This window comes from Mus pahari, chromosome 8, assembly GCF_900095145.1.
Source record: "Mus pahari chromosome 8, PAHARI_EIJ_v1.1, whole genome shotgun sequence".
Classification (NCBI taxonomy): domain Eukaryota; kingdom Metazoa; phylum Chordata; class Mammalia; order Rodentia; family Muridae; genus Mus; species Mus pahari.
Window position 1 is genome coordinate 69,534,436 of NC_034597.1, and position 23,450 is coordinate 69,557,885.

The 23,450-nt window shown below is 45.6% G+C and overlaps 1 protein-coding gene across 2 annotated transcripts in view; it reads left to right on the forward strand.

The window, feature by feature from the left end:
* The window catches only part of Vwa8 (von Willebrand factor A domain containing 8), a 322,019-nt gene that overhangs the window by 270,757 nt on the left and 27,812 nt on the right, over positions 1-23,450 (forward strand). For both annotated transcript variants that reach the window (XM_029541466.1, XM_021203139.2), the window contains exon 38: positions 21,581-21,689. In XM_029541466.1, coding sequence (XP_029397326.1) covers positions 21,581-21,689 — 109 coding nt within the window. The remainder of the gene's footprint in view (positions 1-21,580; positions 21,690-23,450) is intronic.

Consider the following 23,450-nt stretch of genomic DNA (forward strand, 5'->3'; position numbering starts at 1 on the left):
CCTTCCCTTTGAAGCGTAAAAGTTCCTAGTGGGATACACCCAATGTTACTTGGTTTTCCATTGGCTGCTGTCCAGTTAGGGTTTCTGTTGCTGCAACAGAAAACCATGACCAAAATGCAAGCTGGGGAGGAGAGGGTTTATTGGGCTCAGACTTCACTCTCTCTCACTGCAAGAAGTCAGAACAGGAACTCCAACAAGGCAGGAACCTGGAGGCAGGAGCTGATCCAGTGACCAAGGAAGGGTGATGCTTACTGTCTTGCTCACCTGGCTTGCTAATCATGGCTAGCTCAGTCTCCTTTCTTATAGACCATCAGCCCAGGGGTTGCACCACCCACGATGGGCTATACCCTCCTCCATCAATCACTCATTAAGAAAATGACCTACAGGGTTGCCAACAGCCCAATTTTACAGAGGCACTTTCTCAGTTCAGATTTCCTCCTCCCAAATGACTGTAGTTTGTGTCAAGTTGACATAAATTTAGCTAGCACAGTTGCTTATACTTTGGGTGTCACATCTGTAAAGTCATTGCCTCATCCAAAATCACAAATATCTATCTCTGTGTTTCTTCTAGATTTAGGACTTATGTCTAAGACTTTGACCCATTTTGAGTTAATTTTTTTTGGTATGTTATAAGGTAGGGATCCTAAGTTAATTCTTTGTCTATGGAGATCCAGTTCTCATAGCACCATTTTTGTTTGTTTGTTTGTTTGTTTTTGAGCACGTAAACACAATTGAATTGTTTTGGTATATGTACAAAACCATCTGACCATGAAGTCAAGAGCCTCTCCATTTTATTCCATTAATGCCTAGCTTATGTCAGTATTACATTGTCTTGATGATAGTGACTAAATGAGAGAGCATGAGTCCGCAACACTGTGGGCTGTCTTGGTTCCCTTGCATTTATTTGTATACACATTTTAGAACTAGATTATTGGTTCTTACCAGGAAGCCAGGTAGGATATTAATAAAGATAATATGAAATCCTTAAGTGAGTGTGGAGAATGTTGCTACCTTAACAACTTTAACTCTTCTGGTAGATCGTGAATATGCATAATCTGTTTATTGAGGCCATGAGTATACATAGTCTTATATTTATTGGGGTTCTTACATTCCTTCCAAGAATATTTGTAGTTTGCAGAGTATAGGTTTTACATTGTTTTATCCTTTTTAATGCCACTGAGAATATTTTTTTTAATTTTGTCTTTGAATGTTGATTATCAACATATGGAAATAATATTTCATTATCGATCTTCTGTTCTGCAGCTTTGCTGTTCCAATAACTTGTTCTAATAGTTTTTAGTAGAACCCCTGGAATTTCTTATTTATTTATATTTATTTGTGGTTAGTTGGTTGGTTGGTTAGTTGGTCAGTTGGTTGATTGACTAATTATTTTTTTAAGATTTATTTTATTTATGTATATTAATACGATGTACCTGTATAGATAGTTGTGAGCCACCATGTGGTTGCTGGGATTTGAACTCAGGACCTTCAGAAGAGCAGTCAGTGCTCTTAACTGCTGAGCTATCTCTCCAGCCCAACTAATTATTTTGAAACACAGTCTCGCTCTGTAGAACAGGCTGGTCTGGAACTCAGAGCAGTCTCCTGTCTCGGCCTCCTAAGTGCTGAGATTCCATGCTTGAGATGCCACACATGGTGAAGATATTCTGTTTATACAAGTCTGTGCTATGTACTTCTTTCTTTCCCATCTGAACATCTTTTATTTTATGTTCTTTCCTAGTCCTGACAAGATTCTCTAGTATAGTGTTGGGTGGGCATGGTGGGATAACAGTTGTCATGTTATCTTTGCAGTTTTCATACATGACTTTCATTGGGTTGTTGAATTCTCTTCCATTTTTCATTTGTGGAACATTTTTGTCATGAATTCCTCAAATGCTACTTATGTATCTGCTAATATAATCACATAGTTTACCCTTTATTCTATTAATTGTGAATTATCTTAATATATTTTTATGCATAAGTTCAACCTTTCATTCCCAGCTTAAAGCCCACTTGGTCATAATACATAATCCTGTTTTTACTGTAATAGGTTCAGTTTCATATCAATTTGTTGAAAGATGTTCATGCCTGCACTGGATGTTAGTCTATAGAACTTGTTTAATACAATGTCTTTCTAGTTTTTGACATCAGCCATGTTGGCCTCATAGAGTCAGTTGACAAATGGCCTCTCTTTTTGCCCTTTAGAAGAGTTCATAAAGAATTGTTCTCAGTTCTTTAAATGTTTGATACAACTCAGAGGTTATAGTATCTGGTCTTGAGTTTTCTTTGAGGTATAGGCTTTTTAAAATTCTGTGTGTGTGTGTGTGTGTGTGTGTGTGTGTGTGTGTGTGTGTGTGTGCAGGTCAGAGGACAGCTTGGGAGATTTGGGTCTCTCCTTCTACCATGTGTGTTCTGGGGCTCAGATTCAGGATGTTAAGCTTGGCTGCAGGCGCTTTTTTCTCTGAACCATCTCCCTGGCCCCTTGAAAAAGGGTTTTAAGTTACTAGTACAGGCTCTTAAATCATTGCAGGCAATTTGAGATGTTAAGGATGTCAGTTGGTGTAGGCTACAGCCTAGAGCTTATCCGTCATTGGCACCTTCTCAACTCAAATAAACTGTTAAAAAATGATTATTGATCAGATACCTCTCAAAATACTAGTCTACTTAAAGGTAAATATTAATAAGTGGACCAATCCTCAGGTTCTCTTAGTGCAACAATAGTAGAAACTGAGCAGGGGTTGGGGGGCGTGCCTTGACCTGAGAGGGCAAAGCAGATGTCCCTGTGTCCCTCCAAGACCCGACCTGACCACTCACCTCAGGTGGGAGCACAGGAGAGGCAGAGCAGGAGAAGGGTGCTCAAGTCCTCCTTATGGAGGTAAGTCAGACACCAGGTGGACACTCCTGCATATTTACTACTCAGTGACTCTGTCTTCTTGTACTGTGTAGGCCAATGGGTGTCCTTGTCTTTTCCCAGTCAGACTGGCAAGTCTTCCCTGCCCGATGAAGGGAGATATGACAGACAAACTCCAAGGGCCACGCCTCTCCTCTCAGGAGACAAAGCTATGGGTAGTGTCTAGTTTATTCTTCTAAAACCAAGTCATTGCTCATTTATGTCATACCTGTTCATTACAGAGGCAGCCATAACCCTTGAAGCTCTAGAATCGGGCAGAGCAGGGTGAATGCTGGCCTCCCTGTACCCACTGTGTGGCCGTAGCACCTGCCTGTACAAGCCTCAGTGTTCTTTGGATGAAATGGAAGTGATAAGACTTGAAATATGCATAGAAAATATTTCACTGAATAGATAATGTTTAATATTTGGGTGTCACCAGTTTTAAGAAGCTCATAAATCATAGAGTGTTTCCAGTGTCCTTTGTGATCTGAGAAAAGCTGGCCCTGTTCACACCTAGGCATAGAGGCACAAAAGAGAATGTCATAGAAGCTAACCTCAGAGGCACAGAAACCCTGCCCCTGCCCCCTTTTATCGCCCCCCACCCCAACACAACATACACATCCATCTCAAATAACAGGGGCCTGTAGAATTTGATATTCATTATTTGAAAACAGGAAACTTCACATAAAATCTAAACGATCTCTGACACTGTTGTCAAACTCTCTGTCGAGAATTTCTTAGGAATTTTCCTTAGGTTGGCTGTATAGGATTAAAGCTGACACAGTGGTAGAAAGAGGCCTGCAAAATCAGATGGGTAAGGAAAGACTTTGGGTGTTTCTATAATAATGACGTAATTTGTTCATTGACCTACAGCTCCACTAAATATTATAATCAGTGCCCATTTTAACTTGCTGCAATGAAGAGATGTATACATAATGGGAATTATTTCATCTAACCGCTGCTCCTTTTGGTTTAAACTGTTAATGCTCCATTTCTGTGACCCTAACCTCCTGAGCCATATGTTCTGTGGACCTTAAACTCTGACTGAGTGCAAAGCATCCGTCTACGGTTGTAAACTGTGTCTCAGCACCCCTTACTCCTGAAGACTGTCCTTTGCTGCCTGTCCATCCTGGCCGTCTCTTCCCTTAGCAGCCTCTCATCCACAGGCTCTGATTGCCGCTCTGCAAGTGATGGAGAATTGTTCATCTCCTGGGGTGATTAAACTTTGCAGGTCTGTGGGCAGAGTATTTGAGGAAAAGGTTGTTTTACTGTGTGCTAAATGTAGCTTCAAGCAAGAACTATTGTTTGAGACCTTTTATAGGCATAGATGAAATTCCTTTTCCCATTTGAACAGTGTTTACATTCAGGAAAGCCCACAGTTGAGTCTCTGACATACTGTGAAAGGCCCTTTTGTTCTGCAGAGAAACACACTTCCTCATCCTTTGAGTCACCTTGTTTTTATTCCCTTGTTTACTTTTCTGGGGAAATAAAGCCCATCTCCCCAGTAATGTCAAGGGAAGAGCTATTTCAGAAAGCTTAGTTGTTGATAGAAAAAATTAAAAAAAAAAAAAAAAAAGAAAGAAATATTTTTAAAACCCAAACCAGATAAATATCATAAGCTCAAGTTTCCAAAAATTCTTTAGATTGTTTTTTTTCCAAACACTAAAAAAAGGGAATCTTTTTTTATCATCCTAATTAGTAGCAATCAGGCTCAGGAAACCTGGCACTACACATGGGGTTCGAGCTCGGTACAGAGGCCTGTTCCTGAGGTACTGGAAGAGCCCCTTGCCTCTAACTGTGCAGAAATCTTAGCATCTTCCCAGGGTTTCAGAATGAGCTTAGCTTCGGCCGGCTGAGCCTGAAGTCTTTGATAAATACTTATTTATTACCAAACTGCCAGCTTGTCATCACATGTTCGTGCCAGCACAATTCCCTATACTGACTTTACACCCACTAGACTTGTATTGAAGGAATGTTTTCAGGTTGGCAAATAACAGTTTTTGGATTTAAAAAATTTTTCTTTTAAAAAGAGGACCCTTTACCTGCACATATCCTGGTGTATCTAAGAGAAGCTTATTGTCTGTAGATCTGTGTTTGAGTGGTTTGTGTGTTTAGCCTTACTGAATGTGCAGAAGATCATTTATTCAAACCCATCTCCAGTTACCCAAAAGATGACTTACATTCTTTTTAAGTATCATAAAAGCTTCCCATCTGCATTTAGGTCACAAGGTTTTGTCACAAGCAGAGTGTCAGTCAGCGACCCATCTGCTCGGAGGTCTTTTTGTGGGACTATTTTCTTCTGTAACTGAGAAGACAGTGTGCCTTGTTGCCATTGTCAGGAAGCTTAGGTGAGGGGAAAGCAAGAGACCTGTCCTACCAGCATCGCTCCTCCTCGGAACCACACCCTTGCAATGCCAGCCATGCTGGCCAGTCCCATTTACACATTAGAAATTGCCACCTTTGAGGGATTATATAATATACCAGTATCCTGTGGCAAGGAAATCTCTGAGTCTCTCTGAGCCCTGCTCACAGCTGTCTGGGTGTACAGCACCTGTTCCTGGGCTTCTGAGGGTGCTGTGGTCCTTTGTAAATGCCGCCTTACTGATGCGCGTGGATTTCTGTACATCTGTCGGACACATGAGGTAAAAGGGAAGACATTGATACTTTAGACACATTTCTTGCCATGGTGCACTTTAGAAAAGAGAATTCTGGGACTCTTAAGAACATATTCTCTTTCAAAAGCCAGCCTGACAGATCTGCTCAATCTGGCTTTTGCACTGGCAAGAACTGGGCTTAGCATTAACAGTTTTGTGTCGATGCATGAGTTGTTCTTTTGCCTGAGTTTTACTTTCCTGCCCTGCGAAGTGGAAATTGCACAATGTGGAGAATTGTGACTATTAGCAGCAGTCAGTGTAAGGTTATAGACTGTAATGGGGGTGCTGTTCTGTGCACAGCCCAGGCCTCTGAGTGGCGCTCAGTAGCAGGCCCATGGGCTGACTGAGCTAACAAATGGCTGTGTGTTCCTCAGCAGCCAGATCCGTTCTCATTCCAACTCTACAAATGAAATACAAGAAACTTCTCCTAAAAGCTTCCATGAGACAGAAAGCAGTACACATTCTCTTCTTTACATTTTGTGGAACATGTTTCCTTTCTTTTAGATGCATGCCAAGAAATTTGTAAATAAATAAGAAATCTCACAGTTGGTATTATCTAACTTAAAATATGTTGAAGTTGACAAGCAAACAAGCCAAAGACATTGAAGTACAAACTTGAATTTGGAATTTACAGGGGTGGGGGAGGCAGAAACAGCCTTTCCCTCGGCACTTGAACATATTTCTTCTCCTTGTAAGATATCTTTCACTCTCGAGTCTTTTGGGGAGCAGTCATGTGGACTGTTTGTCACTGGAAGTGTCTCAAGTCCCCTTCATGCTATGCCCTTAGACACTGAGAGCAAACATGTTTTCCAGAGTTGTAAGGCGAGGAAGCTCTCAGTCCAGCTGCAAGGCGACAAGAGGGCGCTGTAGTCTCACCCTGCTGCCCGAGGTAGGAAGGGTCAGCTTGGTGTTTGTAATATCTGCAGCAACATTGAACTTCCCAAAGGAGGTCATGGGTATTAAATGATTTGGACAGAATGTGGAATCTTACACAACTCAAATTTCACAAAGCCTTGATTAAAATCCTGACTTATTTTTCCCAGTGCTAACATTACCATGATGTATACCTAACACATGCCTACTAAAAAACAGATGATCCACACTATGCCATTATCTTTTACTCTCGGAAATAGAAGAATAATAATGGCTAGTCTAGCTAAGCATGGTGAGGCCAAGGATTTTTCCAAGTGAATCTGTGTGATTTCCTACAATGATGCTGTGGATAAGATGGGTGCCTTAGTCTTTCTTGTAGATGAGGGGCCTTACCTGGCTATGTGTCAAGAACCAGGGTTTAAATCCAAGCAGACAAGCTACACTGCCTATACTTCTAACCATGTTGAAGAATTTTTTTTAATACCAGCAGTATATGTCTCTGTTAGAGAACTGAACAAAGAATACATTTGATGATTCTAGAAAACTCAGAACAGGCAAGCTGCTCCCCTTCATTCTGTGTTTTCTTAGGTTTCACATAAAGATTAGAGGAAAATCTCTTCAAGACCTTCCAAGGATTCGCCCAAGGCTTTGGGAAAATCTTGCTTTAATATAACGCATGGTAACACACACTCATCAACTTTTGATGAGGTCTGTCTGTGTGGACTCACAAAAGGATGTTGAGTTTGCCTGCAGTAAGCAGAAAGGCATGTGTAGATTTATTCATTTCTAGATGATTGATTCTTTAGAGTTACAGTTGCCAACATTTTACTTATAATGCATCCTGTGGGAGTGGCAGCCCCTAGAGCCTCTTCCAGCATGCATGAGCACTACATCAAATTAGGAAAAGGGCCCCCGAGTAGGAAGATAGATAACACTTGCGTTCTCTATCTCGAGTGTAATGTACAGCAGTGGGGAAACCATTCGTTGAAATCAATAGTTGAAAAGAAAAGTATGTTTATTGGGGGTGAGGAAACACACACACGTCAGACACACAGAGACGCATGTCAGACACACAGAGACACATGCCCTCTGTGAAGCAGAAGCCAGAAAGCCCTTCTCCCTGCGAGCTGGAGCTCTCAGTCTGCAGAGTCTCCCACCTCTAGTTCAGGGCTGGTCAGTTTGAAGAAGGATAGGGTTCTATCTGGTTGGCCCCCAACTGGTTTGTAACATGTTCTGATCTAGCCTTGAACTTATCATGCCAGTCCATCACCAGGTAACCTGCTGGTGGGAGACAAATCTTACCAGGCTCTTGTTTTAAGATACCAGGTTTTATTTCAAGTCAGGAGGCTGAGGAAGAAGCAGCCATCTTAGAAGTTCACCGTCTCTGTTACCTAGCCTTGGTCCCTCCTCTGTGTGTCTCTGCCTTCCGGGGAGTCTGTCTGACTCCTAGTCTCTCACTTTTTCTATCAAAGGAGTGTTGCCCATGTTGATTGGTGCCAAGAAACAAGGTTTAATTTCATATGCAAATAGCACAGTTACCTCCCCCAAAGGACTCATCTGTGTGTAATGACCAACCATGATAGCTAGCATGCAATAATTATGTTAAGACTGAAGGCAGTGGTTTTAATCACTTAGTTGAACTTTAGTGATAGGAGCAGGGAGATCTGCCCTGCCAAGGACCTCAGGTCTTACAGCCTCTTCAGCCCTTACTCACCTCTAAGCCTCTGAACAAAATGGTTTGATCACAACTAATAATCATTGTTACCGTTATCCTCAGACAACTGGTGCTAACTGGGATGGCCCAGCCACAGCAGGACATAGGACTGAATAGTGTTTACAAGTAATAGTCCACCACACATCAGTGCTGGTGTAAGACCCCCTCTTGGGTCCTCAGGTTACAGGAGTCAGGGTGTCTCAAAAAAACACGATAGACAGACCATCTTGATGCAAACGCACAAGGCAGTTTAATGGCAGAGCTCCAGGTCGACTCATATCTCACACAGGAGACAGAGGAAGTCGACTCCAAGACCCAAAAGCTAGGGGGTTTTATAGGGTAAGGGTCGGGGGGATGGGGAGAATTGGCGCGGTTACATATGATTGGCTCAAACACATCAAGGCGGTTACAAGTCAGCAGAATAGTGTGTGCAGGCTTAGGGAGGCAGGAAGTTCCAAAGGGCCCGGGGGTATCAGGGTTGACACAGTACATCTGGGTAATGTATAACTTCAAACTGAGTCTTAACAAGCAGGGGGGAAGTTCACAAAGAAAGTTGAGTTTACAACTTTTCTCCGGAGGAGCTGTATGGCTCATTTATGGCGGAGGGGTCATAAGCTATCTTTTGGTAAACATTCCTGGCTTTTAATACCAGAAAGCAGGGCCTGGCAGGCCATCCAGCAGTTACCACTTTTTAGCTGTCAGGTAGAAGGACAGAAGGCTTCCTGCACCAGTCTAAGTTTAAGATGAGCCAGTTCCAGAGGTAATTAGTAACTCAGGCTGAAGGCAAAAGAACAAAGAACTCTTTTTAGGTGTCTAAGAAACAAATTGAGTTGGGGGTCCCACACTGGCTCCTCTCAAGTGGGCAGACGTTATAGTAACATTAGTTTTTAAGATCTGCAGGAGCTAGCGATGCTTAGTTGTTAACAGTGCTTTCTGCTTACTCTTCTGGAGGACCTGAGTTCAGTTCTGAGCATCTATGTCAGGTGACTCACAACCACTTGTAATTCCAGCTCAAAGGATGTAGTGCCCCCTTCTGGCCTCTACAGGCACCTGCACACATGTGGTGGGGCGGAAAGTGAAAAATAAACTTTTTTCTTTAAACTTTGTTTTACTGTATAAAAACTCCTGTTCTTACTTCAGGTGCTCATTGTACATCTTTACCCCCATAAAATGTCCTAGCCATGTTTTCCACCTGTACTTCACGGTAAACAGCAGTATTGTTTCCTGCCAGCACTCTATGCAGGCCAAGACCTTCCTGCCGGTGGGCAGTGGAGGAGCAGAGCAAGGCCACTAGGAAGGGAGGTCTCTGTCAGCAAACTGTGGGCAGGGGTCTGGACAGGGTGGGTGGAATCTCTTCCCCAGGTCCAAGCTCATTGTCCTCTCTGGATGTATCTGCCGCTTATTATATAAAATAAAGCAATCAGGTTGTGTTGGTATTTTGATTCAAGCTCAAAATGTTACTTCCCCAAATCTCCTATAAGTTTTCACTCATCATTGGCAGTCCACTGAGCTGAGTGGCATTTCTTTGCTGTTGTCAGGGGACAGCAGGTGTGTGTGAACAAAACGCTCTGTTCACCGAACACTATAAAGGTTGCTGCAGGTTTTATTGACATTTTCATGCATGCATATACTATACTTAAGTCACACCCCTGCCATCACTACCCTTTCTCACCCACAGAGTGCATTTTATAAACAGCATAAAGCCAGAAGTGGGGGTTTCAGCTAACAAGCATGTGAATTTTAAATCACTGAATTCAGTACCCCGTACATCTAGGTTACTCTACGAACACTCCAAGTGATTGCTTTTTCTTGCCAGATTGATTTATTTTCCTTCTTAGGCTAGCCGTCCTTCAGGCTTACAACATTCAGGTTTATTGAGCACAGGGAATATCCTTTTAAAAAAGTCATTTCGTCTCAGTTTATATAAGTCTACCAGCAGGAGCATTTATCACTCCCTAGGGGTGACTGTGAGCCATCCAGGTCTGGCTGCCTGTTAAAATTTATGGCGTTTGTGACAGGCGGGAAGCTACAGCCGAGCTCCTCCTCCCGTGACCATCCCCTGGCTGCGGCTGGGGTCACTGCAGTGAACAGGCACAGACAGAAGGTCACTTCTCTGTTTTGTTCATATTGAGAAATGTGTTAGATAATTATCTGTCTTTTGTTATCTAAGAAGAATAGGAACATGGGAGGGGTGTCGTTTCGTTTCCTTGAATTTTCCTCACGGGGCTCCCTAAAACAGAATGGCTGTGCATACCCTCCACACAAAGAGCACAGTACCCCAGAGACGGCCCACCCACTGGTCAGGATCTGAGAGTCTTTGTTCTCAAGGAGATACCTCACGTATGCCAGCCTTCCTCAGGGTCTGGGAAGCCTCTGACCTTTAAACAAACATCCTAGAGGTTGTGTTCCATGAAAGGTTACAACAATGTATACCTCACCTGTGGGTGGTGGGCATGGTTTCAACCCTACACACATACAACAGCAGGGGCAGGTTTGCTATGGATAAAGCACCTGGACAGATGGGACTCTTGACACCAAAGGGCAGTGGGACAGCCTGCTGGGAGACTACAGAGAAGCAAAAGCAGGTGCTGTATGGAAGCCAGGCTCACCTTTGGAAGGCCAGTCACATGGTGGCTCTTCTCCACTCCACATACTTGGAATTCATCCAGAATACAGACTTTGCTGCTCTGCCCTCACCTGATTCCTCTCACCCCCGGCAAATTCTTTACTTCTAAACAGACAGCCATGGACTACAAAACCTCCAGTTAAAGGAACATACATAGATTTACAGCAATTCTTTTGAGATTGAAAATGTCTTTTAAGCCCAGTCTCTCTAAGGAGTTCTGTGATGTCTGCATGTCTCTAAGACCCAAAGCCTCCCCCCTCACACACACACACACACACACACACACACACACACACACACACACACGACATAGTTCCGCGCATGTTCCTACAAAACCTCTTAAAATCACTATCTGCCATACTGGCTAAGAATGCTTACTAATGAGGATGGAGAGATGGCTCAGTGATGAAGAAGAACACTGGCTGATCTTGCAGAAGTTCAGTTCCCAGAACCCACACGGCAGTTCTCTGGAGTTCTAACTCCAGTTCCAGGAGGATCCAATGTCCTGGCCTTATTAAAAACTAAGTCCTGCTCTGCCTGCCTTGGTTCTATTGCAGACCTCCATCCACTTGCCCGCCTGGTGACTTCATCCCGGCCTCCGTGAGCCTGCTGGATCAGTGGGCTTGAGGTTTCTCTTCTTCCCTGACCCCGTACTGCACACAGCCCCACTCTGAGCTCCCTGCCGCCCGCCCGCCTCTCCTCTGCCTGTCTCATCCACCTCCTTCTGGACTCCTTCATGCCACACTTCCCCCTGGGCCACGCTCCTGCACTCTTTCCCGTAGCTTATCCATCTTCATGGTTTCAGGCTGTTAGAAAATGCATACACAAATAAAATAAAATAAAATAGCCACAGAAATTGTGGGAATTTACAAAAATGAGCACTTAAAAAAAAACTCAAATGAGTTCTCTTTCCTGTCTTATTCATATTGTTAATGTATCTCATATTTGGATGGTAATGAGTCACCCTCACGTAGATAGAAAAGAGTTTCAGTCTGGAAATGACATTTTTTTTAACGTGTTGTACAATGGCTAAGGGGTGAGATTGAAAAATAATAGACTCCGAGAGTTTAAATCTTGTGAGTAGCAGAACAGTCCTGAACTTGGGGTCGCCTGGTTGCTAAGGCTGCTGGTGTGTAGATGCTTCTGGCGACTTCGAAGTAACTGTGGCTAAATTACACAAATGGTATTAGTATTCGAGGACTGGGCAGAGTTGTTTGGCCCTGCGGGTGGATGTTAGGATGCGGCATCGCCTCTTGGTGAACCTCTCTGAGATTCTAGTGTGCAGGTCTGGGTGCTACAGTGGGTCTGAAGAACCCAGGCAAAGGGCTCTCATGTACACAGTCAGCCTCAAGCCCCTCTTCAGCTCAGTGTCTGCCCACTCCTTCATTCAAAATCGCCTTCTGTATTGCCTCTTTCAGGCCTAACCTCTTGCCATTTGACTCCACCTCTTGCTGTCCTGGCCTGGCACTCTTCCCCAGTCAGTTCTGGTTACTGAGTACAGGTCCCTCCTGCTCCTGGCAGAAACTCCACAGAACCAGGTCTCAATGGGCTGCGCATCCTTAAGGTCCTATGTCTGACTCATAGCCAGTACATAGTACATAAGTTGTAAGGATGGTCTCAGTTCCTAACCATGGCTTCATTTCCTGGAGCGTCCTGTGATCCAGAAACAGCTAGGAGAAGGTTCTAGGTGTAAAGGCGTCATACATTTCAAGTTTTTCTCTGCCTGCACTGTCCTGTGCTCCTTCCCCCAACAGGACATGAGTCTTAGCTACTCACCAGGCACTTTGTCATCTTGCCTGTCAGGAGAACCGTGTGGTGTTCAGGGAACCTTTATTTCACTGAATAATGTCCCTAAAGTGCAAGGATAATGGCGCTGGCCCCTTGATTGCAGCCGTTGTTCCCATTGATCTTTGTTATTGGTCGTTATTGCCCACCCCTTACTGTGCCCAATGTATCAGCTTCCTCCTCGTTGTGTGTGATGCAGGCCATTCTATCTGTGGTTCCAGGCGCCCTTCAGGAACCTAGGAGCACAGCCTGAGGTTCAGGGCAGACCTACTATGCCTGCTGGCAAGGAAGAAAGGGGCACATAAAGCTTTATCTGAGCATAACTAAGCTATGTAGTTTTACACTGAAGTCACAAGGCAGAGCCCCAGGAGAATGCACCTGATTGCTGTCACTGAATTCTCTTTCCCCAAACCTCTCACTTGTATGTTGATGTACAGTCATGGTTTTTCCTTACTTCTTCCATGAAGTTCACCGTTTGGCTCGTACCTCCCTGCACGATCCACACATTGCCTGGTAACTTTCCTGACATTGAGGGTAGACCTCTGCACATGCCTTGCTCTGTAATCACCATGGGAACAACCCTGCTCAGCAGAGCTGCACCTTACTCACACTTTCCCCTCCCAGAAAACTGAGGGGAGGGAAGGAAACTCAGCCAAAACCAGTTCTCCAGTTGGAGCCAGAAACAATATGGAAAGGCAGTTTTCTAACTCCTAGTAAAGCCCCCCCCCCCCTGCCGGGACTTCAAGCTACCACTGAAAAACCTGTAAACCCAAGTGAGCCCATCTGGAGAGAAGCTGAACGTCTGAGTAACAATCCCACACTGCTCAGTAAACTTGGCTTTGTTTTATTTAAAGTGACTCTGGGGACTGAAGTAGAACCGAAGTGTTTGGAGGTGAGGACCCGCGTGAAGAGTGCAGCCAGAAGAACACAGTCTGGGGTTCTATCTGGAAAGCGAGAGCATCGGGCCCAGAAAGGCAAAGCAAGTTCAGAGCAGCACAGGAAGTTAGGCGCCATAAGGGGCTCAAGTTTGGGGTTCACCTCTAGTCTTCTGTCATCTGCTGTGAGTCCCTCCTTTCAACACTATTGGAACCTCTCAGCTACCTTTCTTGTCTGGCAGTTGTGCTTACAGATGCCTACCCTAATTCTCTATGTCTCACCTAGGAAAATGGTAGTAAATCATGTCAAAATAAGACAAGTCGGGTACAGGGTCTGTTTCTGTTAAGCTGCCTCATGGGGCAACCCCGCCCTGATAAGATGAACTATTCATTCCTGGGGAACCATAGTGCCCACAGGAGACAGACAGGAAGATGCCCCTAAGTGTCATAACGAGTTACAGGACAAGACGGACCCTGGAAGAATGCAGAGGCAGGAAGGTCCGTGCCAGCCTACTTAACCCTATTCAGCCCTGTGATGCTGGACTAAGTGTTCCGTGCCTTCAGTACGACCCGTGCCATGGAATCCTTGGCCTAGACTCCCCAGTGCCATTCCCCAAAGGCTGTGCTGCCTGAAGCCTAGAACCTCCCAAGCCCAGTGATGCTGAAGGAACCCAGAGGTGGTACAGAGGGGCCGAGTGAGTGTGGTGAAAGAAGAAGACAGGTTTTCAGAAAAGAACTCCCCGTGCTAAATGCGGTTTGCACCTAGTTATGGTGGCTGCTTCCCAGCTATGTAGCCACCTTTCTTGAGATGGTAAGAATGGCTTTTCCACTCGCCCTTTTCTTTCCCTACTAAAAAGTCTCTGCACCTGCACCATTCTGTAGCCTTGACATGACTCTGATGACAGCATCTGTCCCACAGTCATTGTCTGAGCTGCAGAGGATTGTGCATCACTGCTGCTGCTGTTGTTGCTGCTGCTGCTGCTGCTGCTGTTGTTGTTGTTGTTGCTGCTGCTGCTGCTGCTGCTGGGCAGAAGACAAGCCAGCCCTGACTTCCAAGTACTCACCCAGAACCCATGCAAGTGTAGGACCCAAGTCAGATCTTCCTTCATGCCCCATAGTGCTGTCTAGTGGGAGGGGTATTTTATCAACACATGTTTTGTTGTTGTTGTTGTTGTTTTAACAATGCGTATGCTGGAAGGTGGTATTAAGAGCACTTGTTTCTCTTACCCGGGACCCTGATTCAGTTCCTAGCACCCACCTGATGACTAGCCATCCATAACTTCACTTCTAGCAGACCTGACTTCCACAGGCACAAGGCACATAAATGGTGCACATGAATACATGAATCGAAAATACTCACATACATAAAATAATAGTTTTTTTTTAAGTATGTGTAGTAGGAGCTGTTGGTAAAGTGCTTATTGTGCATATGTGAGAGCCTGAGTTTGATTCTCAGAACCCAAGTCAGAAAGCACACGGGTGGTGGCATGTACGTACAGTCCCAGCACTGGGGAGGCAGAGATGGGTGGACAACTGGGGCTCATAGACAGAAGAGCCTAGCCTAGTCAGACAGGTCCAAGACAAGAATAGACCCTCTTTCCAAAAACAAGGTAGATGGTCCCTAAGGAATGACACCCAAGGCCTCCATGCTCACACATACAAAAATGTGTGTGGATCCATGTAGTAAACACATGTGGGTACACCTAGGGGTACCTGGGAGGAGGTAGGGGCAAGCAGAATAGGGAGGGATTCTGAAATATTGTCACTGCCGGGTGGTAAAGCATCATGGTGTAACTAGAAGCGATGGGTAGCAGCATAACACGGCTGTGTAGAAAGTGCTTTCTTCAGTAGAGGAGGAAAACAGTCGGGAGCCAAGTTTGTCACTAGAAATACCTCCCACAGGGACTCAGCATCAGTGGCTTGCCTGGCCTGGTTTACATAGTGTCCGGGTTTTCAGAAAAGAATCCCCCATGCTAAATGTGTTGTGCACATAGTTATGGTGGCTGCTCCCAAGGTATGGACACTGGGTCATAGCACAGCCACCTTTGCTTGTGATGGTATAATGGAGTTTCCACTCACCCTTCTCTTTCCTGGCTGCCTCAGCACCTCACAAAGCTGCTTTATATTGCCGCCTCCTGTTCTGGAGAAAGCACAAAACCAGATCACAAACTGTAGTCACCTAGCCAGGAAATGCTACAGGACACCCCTTAGCTTCAGCAGCCCTGCAGGGCATTAAGTGTCTACTACCAGGGCCATGTTAAATAATGCAGACCAGAAACATTGCATTGACATGGTCTTGACCATATCTGAGCTGACTGTGCATGACTTCGGAGGTCAGCAGTGTTGAATGACACCCTTTTGAAGGCTTTTAAAAATACCAGGCAAAAAATAGAAAAGGTGGAATATAGAAAGACCCAACCTTTGCCCCGCCCCTCCTTTCTGGGAATTTAGCTAGCATGTGGTTTTCGTGGCAGTTTAGAATCCTGACTGTTCTCCTGTGGGGTTGTAGCAGGAGGGAACCATTTCTGTGCTGGTCAACTGTAGCTTTGCCAATTATCTATGAGGTATTAGTGTTCATGGGTTTTTTGCTTTTGTTTTTGTTTTGTTTTGCTTTGTTTTGTTTGGGGAGGGGCGTCAGTCACCTGCACTCAATGACAAAAACATTTGGATTCCTTCAAACATTCATTTTTAAATTAAGCCCACAAAAATCACCTTGACCCCATCTTTTCTCATTCTCCATTTCCAGAGTTTCTGAAAATCTTTGTTATTCTTTTTTGAACTTAGAGAACAAACAAGGTACACAAAGAGAAGTGAGAAGTGGCTTTGGCAGCGGGTTCTGCAACCCTGTCTTGTTTTTAGCAGCCATTCAGATCATTTGTTTGGGCTTGGTAGCAAGTGGAGAAACATCTCCATGGACTGACTCATGGGTTGTGCCTGGAAGCCTCTCACGTGTCTAGAGGGAAGATGGGCTGGAGGGCTGAGAGTCCAGCTGGGGATGCATGGGATCTGCACCTAAGCATCACTGAGAACCAAGAGGCAGGAGTGGTTCCCGCCCGTTAGAAGATGACCTACTGTCCAGTGGCCCTGCTATGTGCTACCTATGGGCTGGCACACAGGACTGGACAGGACCCATCATCTATTCACATGAAGTAGAGCTTGATTTAAAATTATATCCAGAAAGTTAACGCTTACAATTCTGTCTCTGAGCAGTTCTGATGCCCATTCATTACAAACCAATTATATTACAAGGCCAGTGTGACTTCTGCTGTCAGGGAATGAAAGATGCAGTAATACATTAGCAAGGTGGTATCTCTTCTCTTTTTTTTAGTTGAAATCTGTGGAATCTGTAAAATATTGCTCATTTTAATTTAGATAGGGTGGATGTTGTTGTTGTGTAGAAATGGCTCCTAGCGTAGATGGTAAGGGAGAAAGCTCTTTGCCAAAGATTCCATAAACTGAAACACTGAAATAACACAAGGTATATTCCAAACATCTAGATGGAGGAAGGGTGTTTAGAGCTATAATTTCAAACATTTTAAAATATGTACCAAGCACATCACTTGGACCCCAAATGGAAATGTGCTAAGCCTCTAGAGGTACTTAGCTGGAAAGAGAAAGGTGAAGCTAAGGTGAGGAATGGAGGTTGTGGGTGGGTTTGGGGAGGCAAACAAAGGGTCCAGCCCAGAATCAGGAGGAAAATGCTGGTGAATCATTTGAAAAACTCACAGGAAAAAAACAGAATTCTTTCATACCAGAATGTAGGGCTCTGCAGGACAGAAGAGGGTCCAGCCACTGCTGCTCAGCCAAGATGTCACAGGCAAGCACACACAAACTCACACACACACACACACACATACACTCTCTCACAACACACTCATGCACACATGCACACACACCATCCCCTTCCTGTATCTCTGCTTGCTTTTTGATTCCAGGACCTTCTATGAAAGGAAGAAGAAAAGAAGACCCGAATTATCAATTAGTAATAACAGTACTTGAAGTACGGATACCTTGTGGTGTTGGAAAACAGCAGGCAACTGGCGTAACTGGGGTTGCTGAGCCGATGTGGCTGGGGACTTGTTGGGAGGCCATACAGCTGTGGCAGTGGGAACTGAGCCTAGGGCCTCCAGCAGGCTGGGCAAGCATGCTCCAGCAGTGAAAGCTGTGGGTACTGCTGATGAAAAGCCGAGAACAAGGCTTTTAGGAACGCTGAGAGATAAGAGGGCAGAAGGTCACTGTATGTGTGAAAACAAGTGTAGCAAGCACTAAAGATGAATTGCAAACTGGTCAGCTTTGCCAGGGATGGAAGTTGGGACATACAGAAGCTACTGGTGAGACAGAGGCATTTTTATCAGGCATTATCATTGCAGAAGGGGCAGGTTATAAAACTGACGATGGTCAACTTCTTATCATGAAAGGCCATCATTCCTAGGGCCATGCTTGTGTGACTTTCAATCCATCAGGGTCTATGAAAGAACATTCCGGGTGAGAATGGGCTGTGGCGGTGCCATGCTTCAGGGGTGTGTGTGTTGTACCTACCTCATCACGGCCTGTGTTACCCTGCACTCTTCTGTTCCCCTAGACTGTGTCTCACCAGAAGAAAGGCAACTCTGCTTAAAGCACTTCGCATCCCAGCGAGCAGCAGGCTCCTTACACACATGCTCAGGAGTCAGAGTGTGGTTACGTCAGAGTGTGCCTGCCAACAAATAAGTGTGCACTGTGCTGGTTTCACCATGGGTTGTGTTGTTGGTTGGTGGCAGAGTGCAGATGGAGCCTAAGGCATCAATCATGAATACCCAGCAGGCACTTTACCACTGAGGTATGTCCTCCACCCAGTGTGGAAACTGTCATGTCAGAAAGTTCAAGGCCTGCCTTCTCACCAGCGGTAAGGCATTCTCAGTTCAGGTCTTAAGCCTCTGACTACTGTCCCCGCCTTGTCCTTCATATACCAGTCAGATTGTTACCTATGCTAGTTTCAAGTAGCAGAAAACCCACCGTAGCGTGGCTTCAACTAGAATGATGCGTATTTCCTCCTGTAGACGATTATAGCAGTAACTGGGACAGCAGCTAAAGAGCAGCGTGAGTGGTGTGGTCTCCTCTCTGCAGAGGCTATGATGCTTTGCCATGTCCCCAAGTGGGCCTGGCAGGAAGTGTGTGTGTGTGTGTGTGTGTGTACATGTATGCATCTGTGTGTATGGAGGATTGGCGGGGATAATGCATGCCGAGCGGTGGGAAGTTCCTCGGCTCCCTGTCCTGAGCTGGGAGGAAACTTCCTCAGTAGCCCCCTGACTCTCTCTGACATCCCAGGCCTCATCTCTAGACCTAATCTCTAGATGGAAAGGCCATGCTTAATTCCATCACCCATAATTCATCTGGCTTCTGTCGAGAGGAAGAGGAGGGAGTGAGCATTGGCTAGGGACCTAGAAGAGTCTGCCATGCCACTCCCAGCCCCGCTGTGCAAAGCAGTAATCGACTGTGTGGTCCAGTCAGACCTCCAAGAGTTAACCTTCCCCCCAGAATTATGATCTGGCCATTTATACCATCTTACTGAATTTTAGTTTTTTAGTTTTTTTTTTTTTTTTTTTAATTATAAACTCAAGGAGGAGCCTAAAATATATGGGCCTTTCCCAGAATTATAGGGCTTTGGTGAGTCACGTCCCTTCTCATGTCTGGCTCCTCCTTACTTCACTCTGCGATATTTTATGAGTTGCCTTTTACAAGATCTGTGTTTTCTTCCATTTAGTTCATGTGTAGGAGGATAATGGTTCTTAGGATTATATCACACTTCCCTAATACGAATTAAAGTCCATCTGCTGTGAGGAATATGTCAAGGGGTTTAGCACATGTAACAAGTTATGCCAAAAATTATGGGGGACTCTTCTCTGACTCAGGGGCCATGTCCATGTCCTTGTATGAACTCAGCAGTGTCTATTTTACTCGTTAGAGTGACTTTCTTGAGCTTTTGGTAGATGAGCCCAGTTCTCAGAGGACACACATTCCAGCCGCACCTCAGCGCTTTCAGGAAAGAAGGCAGGCGCTTATCTGCTTTCTGAATAGCAGTGCCCCTTGGCATGCCTCCATCTGCCCCACCTGCAGAAATGTGTCCCTGTGAGCGAGACCACTGGCCCAGATGATCCAAAATTAGATAAACTCCCCAGGTGCCATGCTCCTAATTAAATATGCCTGGAATGTCACAGTATGCATTTCTGTGAAATAAATCAGGGTTTGCGAGATGTTTCTGTCAAGAATTAGTCTATTTTGAACTGTCTCATTTGGGGTTGATATGGGAGTCCTTTGGGCCATGTGAGCAGAGGCACTTCCCTGCAGATGGCCTGACAAAACTTGTTCTTTCTGGCCAAAGCAATTAACCTGTTTTCTGCCTCTTGATAGCCATTATAAATGTCCTCGGAATATCAAAAGCATGACCCTGGGGTTCCTCAAGAGGTTATTAGATAGGCCTCTTCTTTTCCCGAATCATCATTTTAGTACTTAGTTCTCAAAAGTCTCCTAGCAAACTGGCTGGACTGTGCAGTGTCTACAGGAAAGAGCTAATGTGAACTAAAGTGAAACCACTCCTCACATGGGAATTTGTTTCTCTTGCATCTCTCAAAGTTCTTTATTTAAAATAAACAACAGAAAAGACACACACAATCCAAAGTGAAAACCAGTGTCCAAGAAGTTCTTCCACTAGACCTGTGCTTGCTTGGACCAGTATTAGAACTAGCACATATGTGTGTATGTACATGTGTGTACATGTATGTGTTGATGGGGAAGGAGTCAGAGGGAGGAAGGAGACAAAGAAAGGTATTAATGTTAAATATCTTCCTCAGGTCTTCAGTCTCCCTTCTCCTGGTTGTGTGTGTTATGTGTTTTGTTTTTGTTTTGTCAAACTGACACAAGCTAGTTTTATATGGGGAGAGAAACATTAATTGAAAAAACGCCTCTCTCAGACTGGCCTGTGCACAAGTCTGATGAGCATTTTCTGAATTCACGATTGATGTGGAAGGGCCTGGTCCTCTGGGGGTAGTGCCATTCCGGGGTCCTGGAGGGTCTGAGAAAGCAGGCTGAGCCAGTAAGTCATGGGGGACAAGCCAGTAAGCAGCAACCCTCATGGCCTTCACTTCAGTTCCTGCCTCCAGGTTCCTGCTTTGAGTCCCGGCCTTGGATTCCTTCAGTGATGGAGTGTGACCTGAAAATAGGCCTTTCCTCCCCACATTGCCTTTTTCATGTTGTCACAGCATCAGAAGCATAACCAGGGTGGGAATCAGCAGCAGCGTGGAGGGGGTTGCAGCGACAGGCCTGACAGCACTGGAGCGTGGAGGGGGTTGCAGCGACAGGCCTGACAGCACTGGTTTGGGCAGGATTGTGGAATGAGTTTGGAACTTTAGGCTGGAATAGCCATTGAGTGACGAGCTTGGGGTGCAGGCCATGAAGGCCTTGCTTGTGGATTTCTGAGGGAAACTTGTGGATCCGCGACTCTTACCAGTCCATTCATGTGATGGACTTTGAATTGAGAATCTGCAGGGTCTGGTCAGCTGGTGCTGAAGAATCAGCTGCAATCAATAAGAGACCTGCACCACTGATGTGAAACCTTTACTGGGATGGTTGATGCTGGTCACTGGGGCTCACAACTGGGGCTCAGATTCAGTGAGGTGAAGCCTCCCGAGCTGTCCTCAGGGTCAGCACACAGAAGCTGTGGTCCCGAGAGGAGGGGAGGGTAAGGCTGGCTGCATTTCATACTGGCAACTGAACTGGGGCATGTGGACAAGTCTCCCACGTGGTACTGGTTCTGTAGGCATAAGGAGTCCTGGGGGCAGCTGAGGCTTGGCACTGTGAAAGGCCAGAAGAGGCCACTGGTGAGGGTGCAGCCTTAGTGGCCATGGGGATGGGAGGGTTGAAGGGATCGAGGAGAGTGCTCAGAGCACTTCTGCACCAGAACTCTAAAGCTGAACACAGCTCAGCCCCTGCTCCTTTGTTTTCTTTTCTTTTAAAATTAATTTTCCTTCCCAACCAAATGGATGTCAAATGTGATGAAGCTTTCTCCAGACCCGGCCGGCCTCTCCCGAGCTGAGGACTCCACCCCTCAGGACTTGGAGAAAGAGCTTTCTCATCCTGCAGCACCTGGCGCTCACAGGAGAGTGATTGTGTTTCAACTCTTCCTTTCAGATAACAATCGAAAGAGACAATAATGAAGACGTGAGTGACCCCAAACATGGCAAGGAGGACCCAGACAACATGCCCCATGTGGGTGGCAATACTTGGGCTGGTGGAACAGGTTGGTAGCATGTGAGTCTGCTGGGTCTTGGCAGATTTTAAGTGTCGAGGCCAGCATTCCAGCCCTGAGATACAGTCCCGGTGCTGGTTGTCCTTCTCAGCTTCTCTCTCTGTTAGATGTGTTCTCTCCTTCTGTCCCTACATGACATCAAGACATGTAGAATGCCTGGCATTGGGAACCCCACAGACTCTGCCACCCTATGACCTAGAGCTGTTTCCCCCTTGCTTGTGTTGATAAAGGGAGGGAGATGACATTATCTGCCTCACGAGGTCAGGCTAAAGATTAAATATGAACCTAGAGCACAGACCACAACAGTTGGGCGAAAGAACAGGGTCGCTGGAGTGTCAGTCTTCTCTTCAACTCCTTGCCTATGGAATTGTTCCAGAAATCCACAGCAAGCTCTTGAACAGCTAACATGGGGAAGACATGGCTCTTGTCCACATCTGAGAAGGGAGGTGTGGGGGCCTGTGTGTGGAGATCAGGTTGGTGTGATTTGCACTGATGGCCAGGTGCCATTCCTTCCTCTTGGCTGCCCTCCTAGACCATTGTTCCGAAGCCTGCCTGCCGTCTTCCTTTTCCCCCCAGCAGCTGCGGCAGACACATGTGCTGGATCACAGGAACAGAGCCAGACTGTGCACCGTCTGGCTATCTCGCCAGGAGAAGTGCTGGCACAGCTCAGTCCTTCACCTTCCCTGAGGATGGATGCTCTGTGCCTCTTGGCCTTGAGGGCCTTGGCAGGAAATGGGTTTCTGTGCTGAGACAATATGCTGTCAAATAAGCCCAGGACTTCTTGCCTGCTCTGTTTATTCATCAAGCATCGACTTTAAAGGAGGGCTATTTTTAGAAGTGTCCTTTGATCTGGAAGTCAGTGTCAAGCCAACAATATTTAATCCATATGGAATGCATCTTGGAACGAGCTGGCCAGATGTCAGCTTCCCAGTAGTGCCTACGCAGAGGCAAAGTTTCGTTTGTTACTAAACGTGAGTCGACCAGTTCCAGCACCTATTCAGACCAAACGTCCTGTCTGCTTCCCGGCCTTAGATCTTTAAGCTGATCAAGGCTCCTGGGCTTCCACTTACTCTTTCTGTCTGTCATCTATGCCCTTCTGAATGCTCTACATTAAACCCGGCTCTGGCCCAAGTCATTTGATTCTTTTCCCGGGAGCTTGAGGCTCAGTCCCAGCCACTGACCTTCACCCTCGTGCAGCAGGTCAGGCCGCAGCTTCCCACCCTCAGGGCCTGGCACTGCCAACCAGTACAACTCCACCACACACCTGCTGGATGTGAAACCGGGAAGCATACAGTGTAGATGAGACTTTCCACCACCCACTTCTAAATGAAATAAGATGTGCTCAACCAAAAGACTGAAATACTATGATTAATAGATATCATGCTCCCGTGGTGCTTCCCCAGGGGGAGTGACCTACCTGGACTTTGATGAAGCAAAGAGCTCATGCCAAATTCTCATTTTTAATTTATTAGACAAATCAAAGCTCTAGTGGAGGAGAGTAACATAATTTATCCAAAGTCTAAAAGGTTTCCAATTTTCCACCATATGAATCTAGAAATGATCTCACTCTCTGTGTCACTGAATCAAATAATTATCATGAGGGTACTCACTCACATAGCTCTTACTGCATGCCAGATACATTCCCAGGCAGTTCGGCTGTGTGAAAACCCCACCAGGCAGGCCTTGCCCTCCCGTGTTGTAGGTTAGCGCTGAGACACAGAGAAGATGAGTGATTTCTCTGATGACCCAGCT